The sequence below is a fragment of the Stegastes partitus genome, unplaced genomic scaffold (assembly GCF_000690725.1).
Source record: "Stegastes partitus isolate 25-593 unplaced genomic scaffold, Stegastes_partitus-1.0.2 Scaffold272, whole genome shotgun sequence".
Lineage (NCBI taxonomy): Eukaryota > Metazoa > Chordata > Actinopteri > Pomacentridae > Stegastes > Stegastes partitus.
Genome location: NW_007578003.1, coordinates 126,787 through 142,940, shown reverse-complemented (window position 1 = coordinate 142,940; position 16,154 = coordinate 126,787). Strand labels below are relative to the sequence as shown.

Sequence of the window (16,154 nt, the reverse complement as noted above, 5' to 3'; positions counted from 1 at the left end):
TTTTAAAAATCGAAATACAATGTATTATAATTGTTAATAATAATAAGAATAATAATTATAATAATAATTAAGAGGGTTTAGAATAAGATAAAAATATTTCATGAGCACTGTATATAGCTGAAGCATTAGTAAATGATCTATTTTGTCAATAAAAGCAAATATTTACTATTTAAAAGCTTTTTATAAATAGTGTTTTAATGAAAAGCGATGTATTTGGACAAAGAAACAGCCAGAAAGGAAAAACAAACCCGGGAAAAAGGGGTTTTTACAGTTACAACTAAGTTACTGTCAAAAACTGAGAAGACAAATGCTATAAATGAAGCAAAAGTATCCATATATTATACATTTACTGTTTCACCAGTGGTGTTTTTAATTGGTATATAAAGGTATGTTTTCGGATTCCCTTTAGCCTTTTGCTTCGTCTGTCAGTCTTGAGGACGCATGTTTGGTGGAAACACTCACCTCTACTAAATTGTGAGCTGGACATTGCAGAAGCGACGTTTCCTTCGTGCATTGTTGTACATTTGGCGTGGACACTGTGTGATTATTCACGGAGGAAGAGGCGAGTCTGGATCCCTCCGCGGCTACTGGAAGAAGCTGCAGTCACGTGGCCGCAAACGTCAACGACGAAATGGCAGCCTCCTGTTTTGTAAATTAACACAAGGTCCGAGCTGCTAAGAAAAGCGCTTCGAGTTTTAACCCGAGAAACGCATTTCCGACGCGAAACCACCGGGTGCGTATCCAGCGGTTCACCGGCTGCATGTTGGGGGGACTTTGACGGTAGCTAGCGGCGCTTTTTAGCTGGGGAGGGGGGAAGAGAGAGCTAACGTCTCGTCTCCCGGCGGCACAGAGCGAGTGCAAGGGGGGGGATGTTGACTGTTTTCAAATGAGGGGAACGCTCGGTCAGCCCACGCCTGTGTCTGTGGAGAACAGTCCGTTCGTTAAAGTGCGAGAAAACGGCCTACCTTAACCCGCAGCGGAGGCTAATTCGTTAGCAACTTTACTAATATCCCACCGGCGTGCTACCACACCCACTACTAAATGCAACGGCGACACACTGAATTAGTTATTGTGTGCTCTGGTTGGCCTGTTGATTAAAGTGATGCCTGAATAGAAAAAAAAAAACCCAAAACACAGGGTCTGTAGATTTTTCTCACAATATTAGCAACAATAGTTTGATTTTATTGTGGCTAATCAGCTAGCTCTAAGTGCTACATTGTGGTTGAGTGCAACTGATTCATCTAATGCCAACTTGTAAACAACAATCGCATGCGGAGCGTTCAGCCAATAGGAGAGCTCATCGATGTGTAGTACTGCAAAGTGATTGGTCGGTGAGGGGAAGTTTTTTTACAGCGGTGTTATGCAGCCCTACAGGGGATGTGGATAGTGATAGTGAATCCACCACTGCACAATTTCCTCCTGGCCTTTCTCTTAGGAGGTTATTGCAGTAGAAATGGGTCACGCTAATGCCGGTTCTAACCAGCTTGGCTTCTCTTTTAATATTTAACCCTGACTGCTGTGACAATTGCTTAATCAGCACATTGCAGCAGGTTAGAGATGCAGGTGTGGACTGTGACTTTGATCTCCACGTAAATAGCCAGGTACAGTCACTGTCCACCTCCAGTCACCTGAAGTCACCATGGCTTCCCAAAATTCAGGTAATCTGTAAATTGTTAGTCTGCGTTTTGAAATATCAGTGGATGACAGCATGTCTGAATGCTTTTTGATTTAACAGGTATGCTGTCAGTGTTTGGAATTTGTGTTTTTGGAGTTTAAATAGATACTGAGCTGTGCTGCTGTCTGCTGTTGCAATCAGCGGTGTTTATCTTAGCTTTTCAGTTTCTCCTGATGTTGCATTTGAATGCAACCTGTGTTATCAAGTATTAGCAGCCTACTTGAACTTAATTGTCTTTCTAAAATCTTCTCTTTCTGTTCAGTCACAGACATGTCTCCAAAGATCACAGGAGAGCTGCTCAGGCAGCTTCGGCAGGCCATGAGGAATTGTAAATACTTTGCTGAGCCTATACAAGCCTACATTGTCCCATCTGGAGATGCACACCAGGTAAATCCAATCCCACACAACCTCAGTATGCATTTCCTTACATTTAACATGTTTATATGACTTGAGCCAGCCCTAAGCAAATGTGTGCCTTAATTCGCTTCTGATCGTCTCGTCTGACCTTCTTAATTAATTGTAGCTCACTGCTCCTCCATTTTCCCTCTCCATGCCCAAGACTGGAAGAGCAGCGAGGGTGGCATTTAAAATTTCTGACGCTTTGATGGCCACTTCACACTGATTGTTAATGAAGCCGATCTGTCTCGCTCTCTTTCTGTTTTTCTCTCGCTTTCGCTGTCCCTGTGTCTTTCAGAGTGAATACATTGCACCCTGTGACTGCAGACGTGAATTTATCTGTGGATTTAACGGCTCTGCAGGTATGTTTTTTGTTTGCTTATGTGTGAGCGGCAGTGCACGTGAAAGACCATTTTCGAAGTTCTGGAAATTCGTCCCGATCTTACATCTCAGTTTGCAAAATATAAAACCATGATCTAATTCTGACTTTGGGGAATACCTGGGACAATGTAATGAGTAGTCTTGCAGGGACAATTACCTTTTCTGTGGTTGACCTGTTTGTGGGTAAACCAACCCACAATCTGGTGCATCTCGTCTCATGTTCATATTCTCTAATAGAGATTGATGCTAGTTTTATTATAGTAAAACTGGTGTATTTTCAAACAGAGCAGCCTGCTTCTGTCATAAACATTGTGGTGAACCCTGCCTTCAGCACAGTTTGAAATTACAGAAGGAGAGGTCACTCATCTGTAGGCTGTTTGTTCACTGTTGTAATTTCAGAGGGATAAACTATATTTTGCTTCTCAGAACTGGGTAAGCAATGTTTGAGCCAACATCTTACTGTACAAACACAAGTAATGCATCAGACTTGTAACAGGCGCACAGTAACTGACTCGATTTTCTTGCATACTTTGACATTCAGGTACCGCCATCGTCACAGAGCAGCATGCTGCCATGTGGACTGATGGCCGATATTTCCTGCAGGCCAGCCAGCAGATGGACAACAACTGGACCCTTATGAAGATGGGTAATGTCCTAATAATCATAAATGCCTCTCAGTGATTTTGTATAAGGTGGAAACATAACCACTAATTGTTAATATTTAAAAAGTATATGTCATTTTAAGACTTGTGCTCAGTTTTTAGTTTGCACTACAGAGTCTGTAGTGATTTCAGTATTTAGACAGAACACAAACGTTAACATCAAACATTGTCAAAACACTGAAGACAAAGCAGGAATCACAGCTTGATCATGAGTCACACTTTTTTTTTTTTGAAATCTAATTTGAGAATAGGAAACAAATTCCATATTTAGGTCATATTATGTCAGCACTGACTACAGACAAATACAAATGTTAAGACTGTATGTTCCACAGTGGGATGTCTTAAAGGTGTAATGGACTGTTTTTCTGTAATGCTATACAGGGCTGAAGGAGACTCCCTCTCAGGAGGACTGGCTGATCAGCATCCTGCCAGAGAACTCCAGAGTGGGAGTAGATCCTTGGATCATTGCTGCTGGTAGGTTTTGGAACCATTTTCCTAAAATTGCAGTGAAATAACATCACTAGGTTTCCTGGGAACACTGTTCTTGTCCTCCCACCAATACAGTAGGAGAGATGCCAAGGTTAACAATAATCGTACCGCGCATTTTGCAGGCTTAAAATGTACAATATAAAAATACAAATTGTCAGACACAGAAGGGTTTGTTGCATAACCAACAGAGATACAGCACTAATGTACGTCATGGTTCTGGTACATTTCTGCCTTTTGTGATTATAAACACAACGTGCACAACGCATATTGCGCAATAACATAATTGTTTAGCTTTTTATTTAGACAGGTACACTTTACTGTTTTTGCATCCTGCAGAGCCTCATTATTAGTCCCACCAATCAAACGTCAGTTCTCTTGGACTTCTAATTTTGGTTCTTAAAGATGTTTCGCCTCTTCAGAACTGAAAAAGCCTGTTGGGTGAGAGGTGAAACATCTTCTAGCACCAAAAAGAAAAGTCCAGATGCATTCTTCCAAAGCTTTAGTTCCGTTCTATTGTTGCTAAAATATATATATACATATATTTTCAACAGTGTTTGTGCATCTTAAAAAATGCGTCTTTGTGTAAACATCTGCTGATGCCATGTTTCAGACCAGTGGAAGAACATGTCCAAGGCTCTGATCAGTGCTGGCCACTCACTGGTGGCGGTGCAGGATAACCTGATCGATGCGGTCTGGACTGATCGCCCAGAAAGACCCAGCACACAACTCCGCACCCTGGGATTAGAATACACTGGTCAGTGCCCTACTGCATTAACACCATTACTGCAAACACACTTGTTTTATAGTAAGGAATTAAGGTTTTGTTTGAGTGGATCGTTGTTTCTTTAAAACATGCTGGCCTTAATTTTGGTTCTCTTCAACCCTTTTGGTTTTCGTGAAATTTTGTTGACAAAATAAACATTTCAATTTACAGCGGCTAGACATACAGGTGTTTGAGAGAAATGATTGCAGTCTAATGCATTTTTGATACTGTCTACCTGTAGGTATTTCCTGGCAAGATAAGATCACAGCACTGCGAACCAAGATGACGGAGAGGAAGATCACCTGGTTTGTTGCAACAGCTTTGGATGAGATTGCATGTACGGCTCATTTTTTCGCAAATATATGTATTATGTATACATGTTCCCCATGAGAATGATGTTAGCTCAGCTGAGTTGTAAGCTCAGGGCCAAACATTACATTTAAGTCTTAACCTTTTTCGGTGCCTTCTTGTTTATGCATACATTTAGTCACGTTAGGTTTCAGCAGTGTTTAGTTTTTGCTGCGTAAAACAATCAGCAGCCGTAGCTGGCATCACTTCTGTTTCATAAGTCAGTTTTGATACCTGATCACGATCCAAGGACCCAGGGATGCACGGGTGTCCCTCTAGATGCCTGTTTGAGCACCTCGTTCACTGCGACTAATGAGCTCTTGCTTCTGATTGTTTGGTCTGAGAGTTTGTGTTAATTAGAGTGATGCTGATTTTGATTGTCATTAGGTTGGATTTAGACCAGATGGCTTCAATGGGCAGATTAAAATTGAAGCGGATTCGCTCAGGTTTGATGACAACGCTGATATTTAACACCAGCCAATTTATATTGAGGCTTCAGGTGACGCATACAGTATTTGAAATGGATTTTAGGGTAACTACACCGTTTTTATTGCGAGCATAATCAGAGTAGAATGAATGAATAGAAAAAACATCACGATGAAAAGGTTATTTTTCCAAAGTTTTATAACTGTCTAACTTAAATGTTAACTTACTTGTAATGTTCAGTTGTTTTCTTTTCTCAGGGCTCTTCAACCTCCGTGGTGCAGACATCGAGTACAACCCAGTTTTCTTTGCATATACCATCATAGGAATGAACACAATAAGGTGAAACAACATGATTCAGCTGTATACTATTTTGATCGGTGCCCTTTTTAATTATCTAAGGATTTAGGGAAAAAAACAGTAATGGTGAACTATGAATCAGAGTTACCATATTCAAAATCCTTACATGGATTGCTGTGAGTAACATTACCACAATGTAAAAACACTTCATGGCAAGCAAAAGTTTTGCTTTCAAAATTTCAGAATTACATTGGTGTTAAAATGTACCCAAGCATAAAAACTGAAACTGATGCAGTGATGATGACTTTTGTATAAACTTTTCTGCAATTCCTACATACCATGTTTATACAGTGTAGTTTTGGTGATATTAAAAGAGCTTCACTCTGCAGATGTAGCATAATTAGAACTGTAGTTTCACATTAAATACATGAGAAATAATTTTCGGGTGTAGTTTGGCTATATTTACAGTAAGTTTAATGCTGCCGTAATCCCTCAAATATAATTGTGTTTGCATGAATATGTAATATATTTACTATGAATTTTCAGCACAAAAACACATTTAAAAAAATGTCTTAACCTTCCAGATAGTATACTGTGTATATTACATTGCATTTTGAGGACCAACGCACTTTCAATTTTTTATTTTAGGCTACTTAACAATTTAGTAAATGTATTGCACTTTTTTCAATTTAATCTCGTCTATCTGCCTATGCTAATTAGTCCACTGTATTGTACTTAATTTTTAAAAATCCAAAAACTACAACTGAACTGCAACGAAACGTTCCCCTTTTATTAATGCATTCTGAAATGTTACTATTTCAGAGAACCCTGAACTATTTTACTACCAGGTAAAGGTGCACAGCTTTGTAATACATTAAAACCACAACAATCAAAGGGACAAGGTTTTCTCCTGAGATTATCCATCTGACTTCACTCAACAACTATTTCCTCTCTGCAGGCTTTTTGTGGACCTAAAGCGTCTCTCTGAACCTGCATTAAGAGACCACCTGCAGTTGGACTCTCCCAGCAAGCCCGAGCTGAGCGTCCAGACGTTCCCGTACGAGTCGGTCTACACTGAGCTGCAGGCCGTCTGCGCTGCACTCGGCCCAAAGGACAAAGTGTGGATCTGTGACAAGGCCAGCTGTGCTCTCACACGGGTCATTCCCAAGGTGAGAGAACACAGCCACACCCACAAATAGTGAACATTTAGAAGTAGAGTTTTTGTCTCTGCTGCTAAACAAAAGATATTAAAACAGGTAGATCGTGTCTGGACTTGCTGCTATGTTCTCCAAGTTTGAAAACCAGTCGCCTGTCAGATCATCTGCATCCTTTTATCCATAAAATAACATATTTTGATAGTGTTGTAGTTGTTTCAAATTGTGTATATTCTCAGTAATTAACTGTGGGAGGACAGAGACACATATTCTCAGCCATACCAACGTCAGGGTTAATTGTAGGTACAACTTTGAAATAGTATAATTGTCATTTTTGTCACCTACCTAAACTGCACTAAAACTACACAGTTCTAGTATAACCACTTCTAATATTCATAGTCAAACCAAGCATATTCTGTTGTTTTTGTTATTCACTTGAAACCCGGAGGTCCTTGTATGAAACATTAAATCACCAGTTAATCTGCTGAATCATTTGTCAAGGCAGTTGCAATAATCAGCTTCATTCTCTTTGCTTTGACAGTCAGCGCAGTGCATGGAATATTTCTATTTCAAGCATATTTTACATGTGTTTTAAGGCAATAGTCGCTATTTTTGAAACCGTAAATGTTTCCTCTTGCCATATTTCAGGGTCACAGGACTCCAATTCCCTACACTCCACTCTGCCTCGCCAAGGCTGTGAAGAATGCCACTGAGATTCAAGGCATGAAAATGGCCCATGTAAGAAGCGCTGAACCTTGAAATCTGTAGTGCACATGAAGTCTCTGAGTCTACCATTTCTTTATAAACTGTGATTTTCCTCTGTATTTTCACCAACAGATCAAGGATGCAGTTGCTCTTTGTGAACTCTTCGCTTGGTTGGAGAAGGAGGTATATTTTTTTGTTTGTTTGTTTGTTTTTAAATCTTTTTAAGAGAACTGATTGTTCAGTCAGAATTCCCACTGGACTTGAAAGGAAAATTAAACAAGACTGTTGAAGTTTTTATAAAATGAATAAGTGGACATCAACATCTTAAATTTTTTTAGTCTCATATTCATCCAAAAGCCTCACATCTCAGCTTCTCCATTCTATATTCAATACTTAATGTAGAAAACACTTTGCTTGTACAGTTTATATTGATTTCTACTTTGATTTCCAAAGTTCCAGCATCTCTTATTGTGACTCGTCTTACTAATGTCATACTCTTATATAAAAAAAACAACCTGAATACTTTTTGTAAAGTCAGTGTTTTGTTTTTTGAGTCAGTGTGAGAGTGCGAAACCTTTTGTTTAAGTGGAGGTTATTGCACAACTCAGCTGGCACTTCAGCTATAAAGCTGTCTTGTGTATGTTTTTTTAAAACTCTGTCCGCATGTTTCTGTGTTTCGGTTACCGTTTTATAGATACCGAAAGGCACCGTGACAGAGATCTCTGCTGCTGATAAGGCTGAAGAATTGCGCAGGTATGCCACAAACAACATCGGTTTTCCTTATTTGCTTGTCAAGATCACGCATTGTAATTTATTGCCAGCTTTTATGCCTAATAGGCTGTGATTTATAGATGTAGCGGGAAGTATTGTCAGTGTCTATTCTGGAGGTATGGCTCCCTCTACTGGACACGGGAGTGAAAGTGTACTGCTTTGTTCAATACGATCAAAGGTCGTATAGTTTAAGTCATATTTTTAGCCTTCTAAAAGGTACAGTAAGTACACTGATCAAACATAGGACACACTTATTCATTCAAAGTGCTTCATTATTTCGCTTTTCTACATTGTAGAACAAAACTGATGACATCAAAATGATTAAAAACACATTTGGCTTTACATAGATGTGCAAAGTAAACAAAGCAAAGTATGTTTTATGTCTAAGACTCATCTACAGCTTTGCATCTCCATGTTTCCAAATGCTTTTCTAACAGTCTTGAAGGAGTTCCCACATATGCTGAGCATTTTCTGGCTGTTTTTCCTTCAAGTCATTGGAAACCATTTCAGCTGGGTTAAGTCATATGACTGTGGTGGCCAGATCATCTGATGCAACACTCCATCACTCTCCTTCTTGATCAGACAGCCCTCGTAGAACCCGGATGTGTGTTTTAGCTTTGTTGTCTTGTTAAAACACAAGTATCTGTTCCTCTAAGCTCAAACCGGACATGTTGCTGTGTCGCTGCAGAATGTAGCCATGCCGGCTAAGCATTGCCGTGAATTCTGAATAGGTCACCAAAAGTGTCACCAGCTGCTCCTTCATGCTTCAGCATGAAAACCACACAAATGCAGATGTCATGTATTGACTTTCTGTGTTGCATAGAGATCAGAACTAAAAATCTCAGATTTGGGCTCATCAGATAAAAGTCCAGATTTCTACTGGTCTAATGTTCATTCACTGTGTTTCTTGGTACCAGTGGTTCACTGCTTCTTATTTGTCCCCCTCAGTTGTAGTTTCTTTGCAGCGATTCAAACACAAACTCCTGATTCATGCAGGCTCCTCCAAACAGTTGATGTCTGACAGAGAGCTGTGTCTGCTACTTGAACTCTGGAAGGCAGTGATGTAGGTTGAGCCACCCTTGCCATAATATTAATTATTACAATCGAGGAATAGGGCTATGTGCTGTATGTCAGAGTCTCCTCTGTGGTTCCCCGGTGGTGGAACGAGTTACCTGACGGTTCAATCTGCTGACTCCCTCTCAGTCTTTAAGAAAAGACTAAAGACTGAGCTCTTTACGGAACACCTTTGTGCTTGACAGACTGAACACAAACAAAAAAAACAAAACAAAATTCCTATTACCTCCCACACAGCCTGTTGTTGGCATCAACGCCCTATCACACTTGAACTTGTTCTATGACATTTATCTAGATTATTTTCTCCTGACTAGATCCTTGCTTGTGTTGTATCTGCTCTCAGATGTACGTCGCTTTGGATAAAAGCGTCTGCAAAATGAAATTGTGGAATTGTAGAATGTCGACAGTGCCTTGGTACAAAATTGATGGTTTCAAACGCATTAAGGAAGAATTTCAAAACGTACTTTTTTACGAAGCATGCATGTTTACTGAAAACTATTCTAGGTGCTGTCCTCATGCAGCTCTGTGTGCAAAGCTGCAATCAAGACAAACAGTGGTTACTTTGAAGAGTCTAAACTATGAAATGTATTTTGCTTTGTCTGCACTTTATTTCCTCACCGTCAGTGCATGTGTTACTTCATAGTTTTCATGTCTTCAGTACGGTCCTACGTTGTAGAAAATTTGTGAAAATTCAAAGACTCAAACATTTGATTACCTGTAGCGTAATGTTCCTTTACTTTGCAATGTTTTGTCTTTTTCAGTCAACAGAAAGAGTTTGTTGGCCTTAGTTTCCCCACAATCTCCAGTGTTGGTCCAAACGGAGCAATCATACATTACAGGTCAGTTAGCAGATGAAACACACACGAGTGCACTGTATCTGTGTGTTTCTGTTCTTTAATAGAAGTGAACCTTTTATGTGTCACTTTTCTCCTTTTGTAGACCACTGCCTGAAACCAACAGAACCCTCACCATGAATGAAGTTTACCTGATCGACTCTGGAGCTCAATACGTGTATGTAGGATTATTATTATATACAAAAATTACATTTCGGTGAACCAGCCGTGTATTGGTGAGACTTTTATGTCTTAGTTTAGATGATCATCACGTCCATGTCTATTAATACAGACAACAAAGGAACAGTAAATGTTTTTTGTGCTTTACACACATACTCGTTGTTTCTCTGGCAGTGATGGAACCACAGACGTCACACGCACCATGCACTTTGGGACACCATCTGCTTTTGAGAAGGTAAACTTGTGTATTTGTCTAATCCTAAATTAGAGTTTAACTGATTGAAGCCATTTGAATTATTCTTATTTTTCAACATTAACTCGACTAAGACTTGTTATATTATAATTTATATTGAATGGATTTATCCCAAATCCAATGTTATATTCATGTTTGTACTATGTGGGCTCTTTTTTTCTAGGAGTGCTTTACCTACGTCCTGAAAGGACACATAGCTGTCAGTGCTGCCATTTTCCCCAATGGAACAAAAGGTGCCGTCCTCAACTTTGTCATAAGGATTACCACTAAATTGTATTTACAGTATACCAGCATTAGGTATTACATGTTCTAGACTTAGCATTGACAAATGGCAAGGTTCGTATGATTCATAGTTACACGGTAGAGTTAGTATTTTCTTGAATATGGATCTCTTAATGTGACTCTCTAAAACACATCAACAGTAATAGTGTTGTCACTTAAGAATAATGCCAGCTTTTGGCAAATCAGTAACTTAAAAAAGTGAAAAGGGCAGTCCACAGCTTTTTACTCTCCTACAGTATGATCTGTAACTCTAATCCTGTGTTTCCTCTCCAGGCCACCTCTTGGATTCGTTTGCCCGTGCGGCCCTGTGGGAGTCAGGACTGGACTACCTTCACGGTACAGGTCATGGCGTGGGCTGCTTCCTTAACGTCCACGAGGGTCCCTGCGGCATCAGCTACAAAACCTTCGCTGATGAACCTCTAGAGGCCGGCATGATCGTCAGTGATGGTATGGCAGGAGGCTGGATTTAGAAACGTCCTAATGTACGTCTTGTACTATAATAAAATGCAGATATGTGCCTATTTATACTGCTCAGAGAGATGCTCTTTATATGCCTTTATAAGTCCTCCTGGACCTTCTCTGGAAATGCTATTTAAAATAGAGCCAGAGCTCTGAATACCACAGGAATGCTGTAAATGCAACTACAGCAGACTGTAATTAAGTAACACTTCACAAATTTCTCAGTACTGTCATAAATTGGCTCCTATTAATATATATATTTTTCTACAATATAATACAGCCAAAAAGCACACAGATGTACCACGTAAGTTTGCCACAGTTAAAAGATGCTTCTGTAGAAATAAAAATAGGCGACATGCAAGTCGAGAGAGAAAGCTGTCGTCTTTACAGAAATTAAAAACATCTTAATGCAAACACACGTCGGTCCATCAAAACTCAGCTGTCTTTCCATTCTGTGTGCATGTTTTGTACTACTATTGTATGTACAGCAAAATGACAATAAACTTGATTTCATGTGTCTTTTTCTAGAACCTGGGTACTATGAAGACGGATCGTTCGGCATCCGCATTGAAAATGTGGTCCTAGTTGTGCCAGCTAAGCCCAAAGTAAGTTTTAAAACCTGAGAACTGAGTAAAACGCATGTTCAAAAATGTACTTTTGCCTCAACGCTGAATGTTCTGATAACCAACATTTAACCCTCTGAACTACTAGCAGTTTTTGAGTCGTGTTTTGCTTCTTTTTTTTTTTTTTTTGCTGATATAAAGTCCTGCACCTCTATGAAAACAGCACAACCATGACTAGATGGCAGGAGGACTCAAACACTGCCTGCAGTTAAGCCTAGCCCAGCTGAACATTTTCAAATTTTTATGAAGTAACTGTGCAGAGGAGTGCATTTTTTTATTTTATTTATTTTTTTATATTTGAAACACTTTTTTTTTTTAATGGAAACTTTTTATTTTGGCATTTTTAAAACTGATACATGTAGACTAAAGGGATTTTGATGAAATGTAGTGAAGTTTTCCTATAGAACATCGCAAATATAGCTTTTTTTTTAGATCTCTTTAAGGCATGTCTTTCAAATCTGCTGGCAGTTTTTGAGATTCAGAGTTAAAAGTCATAATACTCAATAAGATGTTTTTTTTTTTTTTACTGATCAGTTATCTGTGCTTTTATGTGGAAAATCATCATGTTTTATTCTGTTTGTGTTCAGTACAACTACAGAAACAGAGGTAGTCTGACATTTGAGCCTCTCACTCTGGTCCCTATCCAAGTCAAGATGATGAACACAGAGCTGCTCACCCAGAAGGAGGTAAGAAATTGTGTTTAACATGTTAAATAATCAAAGACAAATTCTACTTCAATTGATGTTTCACTTATTTCAAATGATTTTTATTGTTAATGTGATAAACACTTAAAATACAGCAACACATCAAATGAGCATTCTTAGTTGGCAGTGTCCTACGTTAAAGTCCTGCATTTGAATGTTTGATAGCAATCCCAGCTATTCCTGTACTGCATTACGTACTGCTTAAACACAGTCGCTTCGTGGTTTGGCAGTTTTTGACCCTCTCCTCTGTGCCCTGCAGCGGGACTGGGTGAACGAGTACCACAGGAAGTGTCGGGAGGTGGTGGGAGCAGAGCTGGAGCGGCAGGGCAGGAAGGAGGCGTTGGAGTGGCTGATGAGAGAGACCCAGCCCATCGTCTGAGGACTGACTCTCGTGCAAGTCAGTCGTTTTGCCCAGGAGTGCTTTTTGATTGCTCTGCAGTGATAATCGTTTGTATTTTTCTCATCTTTCTCTGTGTCTCACACTCAGCTTCTTTTGTAAAGCACCATCAGCAGTTTTATGATCGATCATTAAAAAAATCAAGAAACACTTTGAAATCTTTACTGTTTTTGTGTCTCAAAAATCAGTTTTTAAAGAACTGCAGTATATAGCTGAGCTTGGAGAGCCTGCAGCTTTGGGTTTTTTTTTTTTTATAGGCTTTGTTAAAGCTGCAGGGCTTTAGGTGGAGTGAAAAACAACAGTTGCTGCAAACAGTTTATAGGCAGAATAGAAATGGACATCATGAAACAACCAAGTACCGCTATATTGGAAATAATAAGATGAGCTGTAGCACTTTTTGCAGACTTTCTGTGGGACATAAATCTGCATTTTAAGGTCTTTAATAGTCACTGGTCAAAGGAGTGTCTGTGTAGGTCACATTGTCTGATCATTGTCCTGAAATCAACACTGACTGGGGTGTGCATTAACTCAGTGGTTGACAATTTGTCACCAGTGAGCTTTTGTACACAATTGGCTAAATGTAACCCTTTTTTTAAAACTAGAACAATAGAAATGAAATTTGTTCATAGTGTTTTTTTAGGTCAAAGAAGACCATTTGCATGCTGTTTTTACATTTTTGCACAGTGTACTTAAAACCTATCCTATACGTTATTTGGCCTCTTTACTCACATTTATTTAGCATTAATCATGTACTTGATTTTGGCATCTTTTAAAGGAAGTCCACTTCTATTGCCAGAAAATGATTACACTTGTGCTTTCTGAGGCTGCTGGCAGGCTTTAACTGTGCTGTGCTTCTAGCCAGTGATGCAAAGATAATATGTTTCTCAAAGATAAGTTGCTCCTCAACGTTTATTTGCATTCTTGGAAACGATGAATTAGGCAGAAGCGGTCTTAGAACTATTCACTTGCACTCACTTTACATGCATAAATGGACGTTTTTTGTTATAAAAAAGGTATGTAAGTGATTTAACATGGGGGATTTAAACAAAGTGTGCTCAAAACAATAACCACAACCAGTACATCCTGATGCCCCATGAGGTGGTCAAGCTTAAAAACCATTTGATTTCCCATGATGCAATGCGATAGCATCTTTCGTTCTTTCCCTACATCCATTAAACATCATTCCCCCAGTTAAAAATGTAGGTTTTTGTTACTGTGTGTTTAGACCTATGCTAAGCTAACCCTTATCAAACTGCTATGGCACAATCAAGGTTAATTTCTCTTTCAGAGCTGTACAAGACGTTATAAAACTGATATCACTGGCTGAGTAATGCTCCCTGTGACAAGTCAGCTGAATTTAAGTCGTAAAGTTGGTGGAGTGCCATTTATTGGCCTGTACATGGTGATAACTTTTGATAAACATATCTACAGGGGTCAAACTCAGACCTGTCAGACTCAAGAGTCTGTAACTTTGTCGTAACTTTCTCCCTCCTGCCCTCTAAAGCTGCATGTAAAATATGGGAGGGTCCAGAATGACGCCACTGTTGGGATCACTGGCGTACTCTTGAAAGGACAGAGGTGGAGGCAGCACAGTTTGCTCCTCTGGTTCCCGGCTAGCTTTAATTCCTCCTCCCTCCTCCTCCTCGTCCTCCTTCAGTCCAACAGGCAGCGGGTTGCTGTAGATGTAATAGATCTTGGAGTTGTCCTTAGCCGCCTCTGTTTTCCTGAAGAAGGCGAGAGGGTTGAGGAAGCTGGTCGACCTCTTCACTGCTCTCACGGCCACCGGGTCCGCCGGCTCGCCTCGGGTCACTGCGCTCTCGTATACATGAGCTCTCTTTGACTGCCTGGTGGAGGAAGCAGTGGTAATTGGACTGACTAAATTGGTTTACACTGCAATTTACAGTCAGTCTTAACACAAACATTCATTATCATTACTGACATATTGGTTTAACCTGAATCACACTTAAATGCACATGATTTGATGTAGTGTAACCATCGAATTTAGTGTGAAACTAGAGGCTGTAATACATAAAAAGCTCCACTGATCCTAATAGAAGTGACATTTTGCAACTATTAACAGGGATAACAGGCATCAGTGCACTTGTGATGTCTCACCTTGTGCGGTTGTAGCAGGCAGTGATGCAGTACAGGCCGGTGATGGTGAGGATACACAAGGCCAGAGCGATGATGACAATGTTAAACACTTTGAACTCTGGGTAGCAGAAAAAGTAGGAGATGAACAAAAACAAAAACACTGAAAGTATAATGTGACATTACTGTGAAATGAACTGTATATAAAAGAGTGCTACACACCAAACAGAGCCGTGTCCATCTCCTCATCTTGCAGCCCCAGAGCTGCCGTCCCGTTCAGCCGGAGGCTGTGGTCCTCCAGCGCTCGGTCCTCTTGGCCTCCACTCATGTTGCTTCCATTGGCGTCCAAATCATGGACTGAAAGGCTGCGTTTCAAGCCTCTTCTCACCACTTTTCCTGAGAGAACCACGTGACTCAAGCAGCTTGACTCGGTCTCTGTGGAGACACCCCCTTTTCCTTTGTCAACCCTCGGTTCGAGTTGGACGCCCCCTCTTCTGCCTCTCTGCTACTCGCCTTGTTTACTGCTCATTATTCTATTCAGCTTTTCTAGGAGGGGGGGGAAACGCTGAGGGGAGGGAGCTGTTGGGCCTTTTATACTGTCTGCAATAAGCTCCGTGAGTGGTGACCCAAAACCAGAGAGTTTGCAGGCTTCAAGCTTTCACTGCTGAAAATGTACACAGTTAACTTCAACCGAGGAGCTCGGTGTGAATCTAAATCCACAGATGTCAAATGAGTCCATAATGAAATAATGAATGAAAGACGTATAGCAGCCACGTGTACTTGTGATAAATACGCAAAACTTTGTGCATCATGTGCCTTCTAACTTGTACTTTTGAAAACATATTGTGTCAAGCTGCCGATATTGACCCTTTTATTATTTTTTTTAGTCTACAAAAGTCGAAGAAAAACTAAAAAAGGTCCATCAGTGTTCCTTGGATTCAATGTTAACCCAACAAAATCAAAGATATATTAATTTTACAATTACAAAAGAAGCAAATTTTCATATTACAGAAGCTGGAGTTTTGACAATTCCCCACAATAACTGACTTGACCAGTTTAGAAACTTTTCTTATCTGCTGATCAGACAGATTTCAGAACTTGGGCCTCTCATTTCCTTGCTATGTTTGCTGTACTTTCACCCCAATTGTCTAAAAGTTCATTCCTGCTTGCCTTGTGTGTTTTGGGGACAGC

General features: G+C 39.9%; 1 protein-coding gene across 2 annotated transcripts; it reads left to right on the top strand.

Moving 5' to 3' along the window:
• Positions 1 to 602: 602 nt before the first annotated feature.
• On the top strand, positions 603 to 13,030 carry xpnpep1 (X-prolyl aminopeptidase (aminopeptidase P) 1, soluble). 2 transcript variants are annotated; one of them, XM_008282440.1, is made up of 20 exons: positions 603 to 733; positions 1,938 to 2,062; positions 2,370 to 2,433; positions 2,994 to 3,098; positions 3,496 to 3,588; positions 4,214 to 4,357; positions 4,608 to 4,703; positions 5,398 to 5,479; positions 6,396 to 6,606; positions 7,240 to 7,329; positions 7,429 to 7,479; positions 7,991 to 8,049; positions 9,903 to 9,980; positions 10,081 to 10,152; positions 10,329 to 10,389; positions 10,571 to 10,640; positions 10,963 to 11,136; positions 11,677 to 11,753; positions 12,359 to 12,457; positions 12,735 to 13,030. In XM_008282440.1, the coding sequence occupies exons 2-20, from the start codon at positions 1,946 to 1,948 to the stop codon at positions 12,852 to 12,854; spliced, it is 1,863 nt and encodes a 620-aa protein (XP_008280662.1). In that variant the 5' UTR covers positions 603 to 733; positions 1,938 to 1,945; the 3' UTR covers positions 12,855 to 13,030. The 2 variants fall into 2 exon arrangements, with proteins under 2 accessions (XP_008280662.1, XP_008280661.1); XM_008282439.1 differs by lacking the exon at positions 603 to 733 and adding an exon at positions 1,334 to 1,658.
• Positions 13,031 to 16,154: the final 3,124 nt, after the last annotated feature.

What these genes read in the sequence shown, in the direction of transcription:
- xpnpep1 (XM_008282439.1), top strand. An exon ending in AGCTTTGGATGAGATTGCAT is followed by an intron (nt 4,704 to 5,397) that starts GTACGGCTCATT and finishes TTCTTTTCTCAG; the next exon opens with GGCTCTTCAACCTCCGTGGT. An exon ending in AAGGCATGAAAATGGCCCAT is followed by an intron (nt 7,330 to 7,428) that starts GTAAGAAGCGCT and finishes TTTCACCAACAG; the next exon opens with ATCAAGGATGCAGTTGCTCT.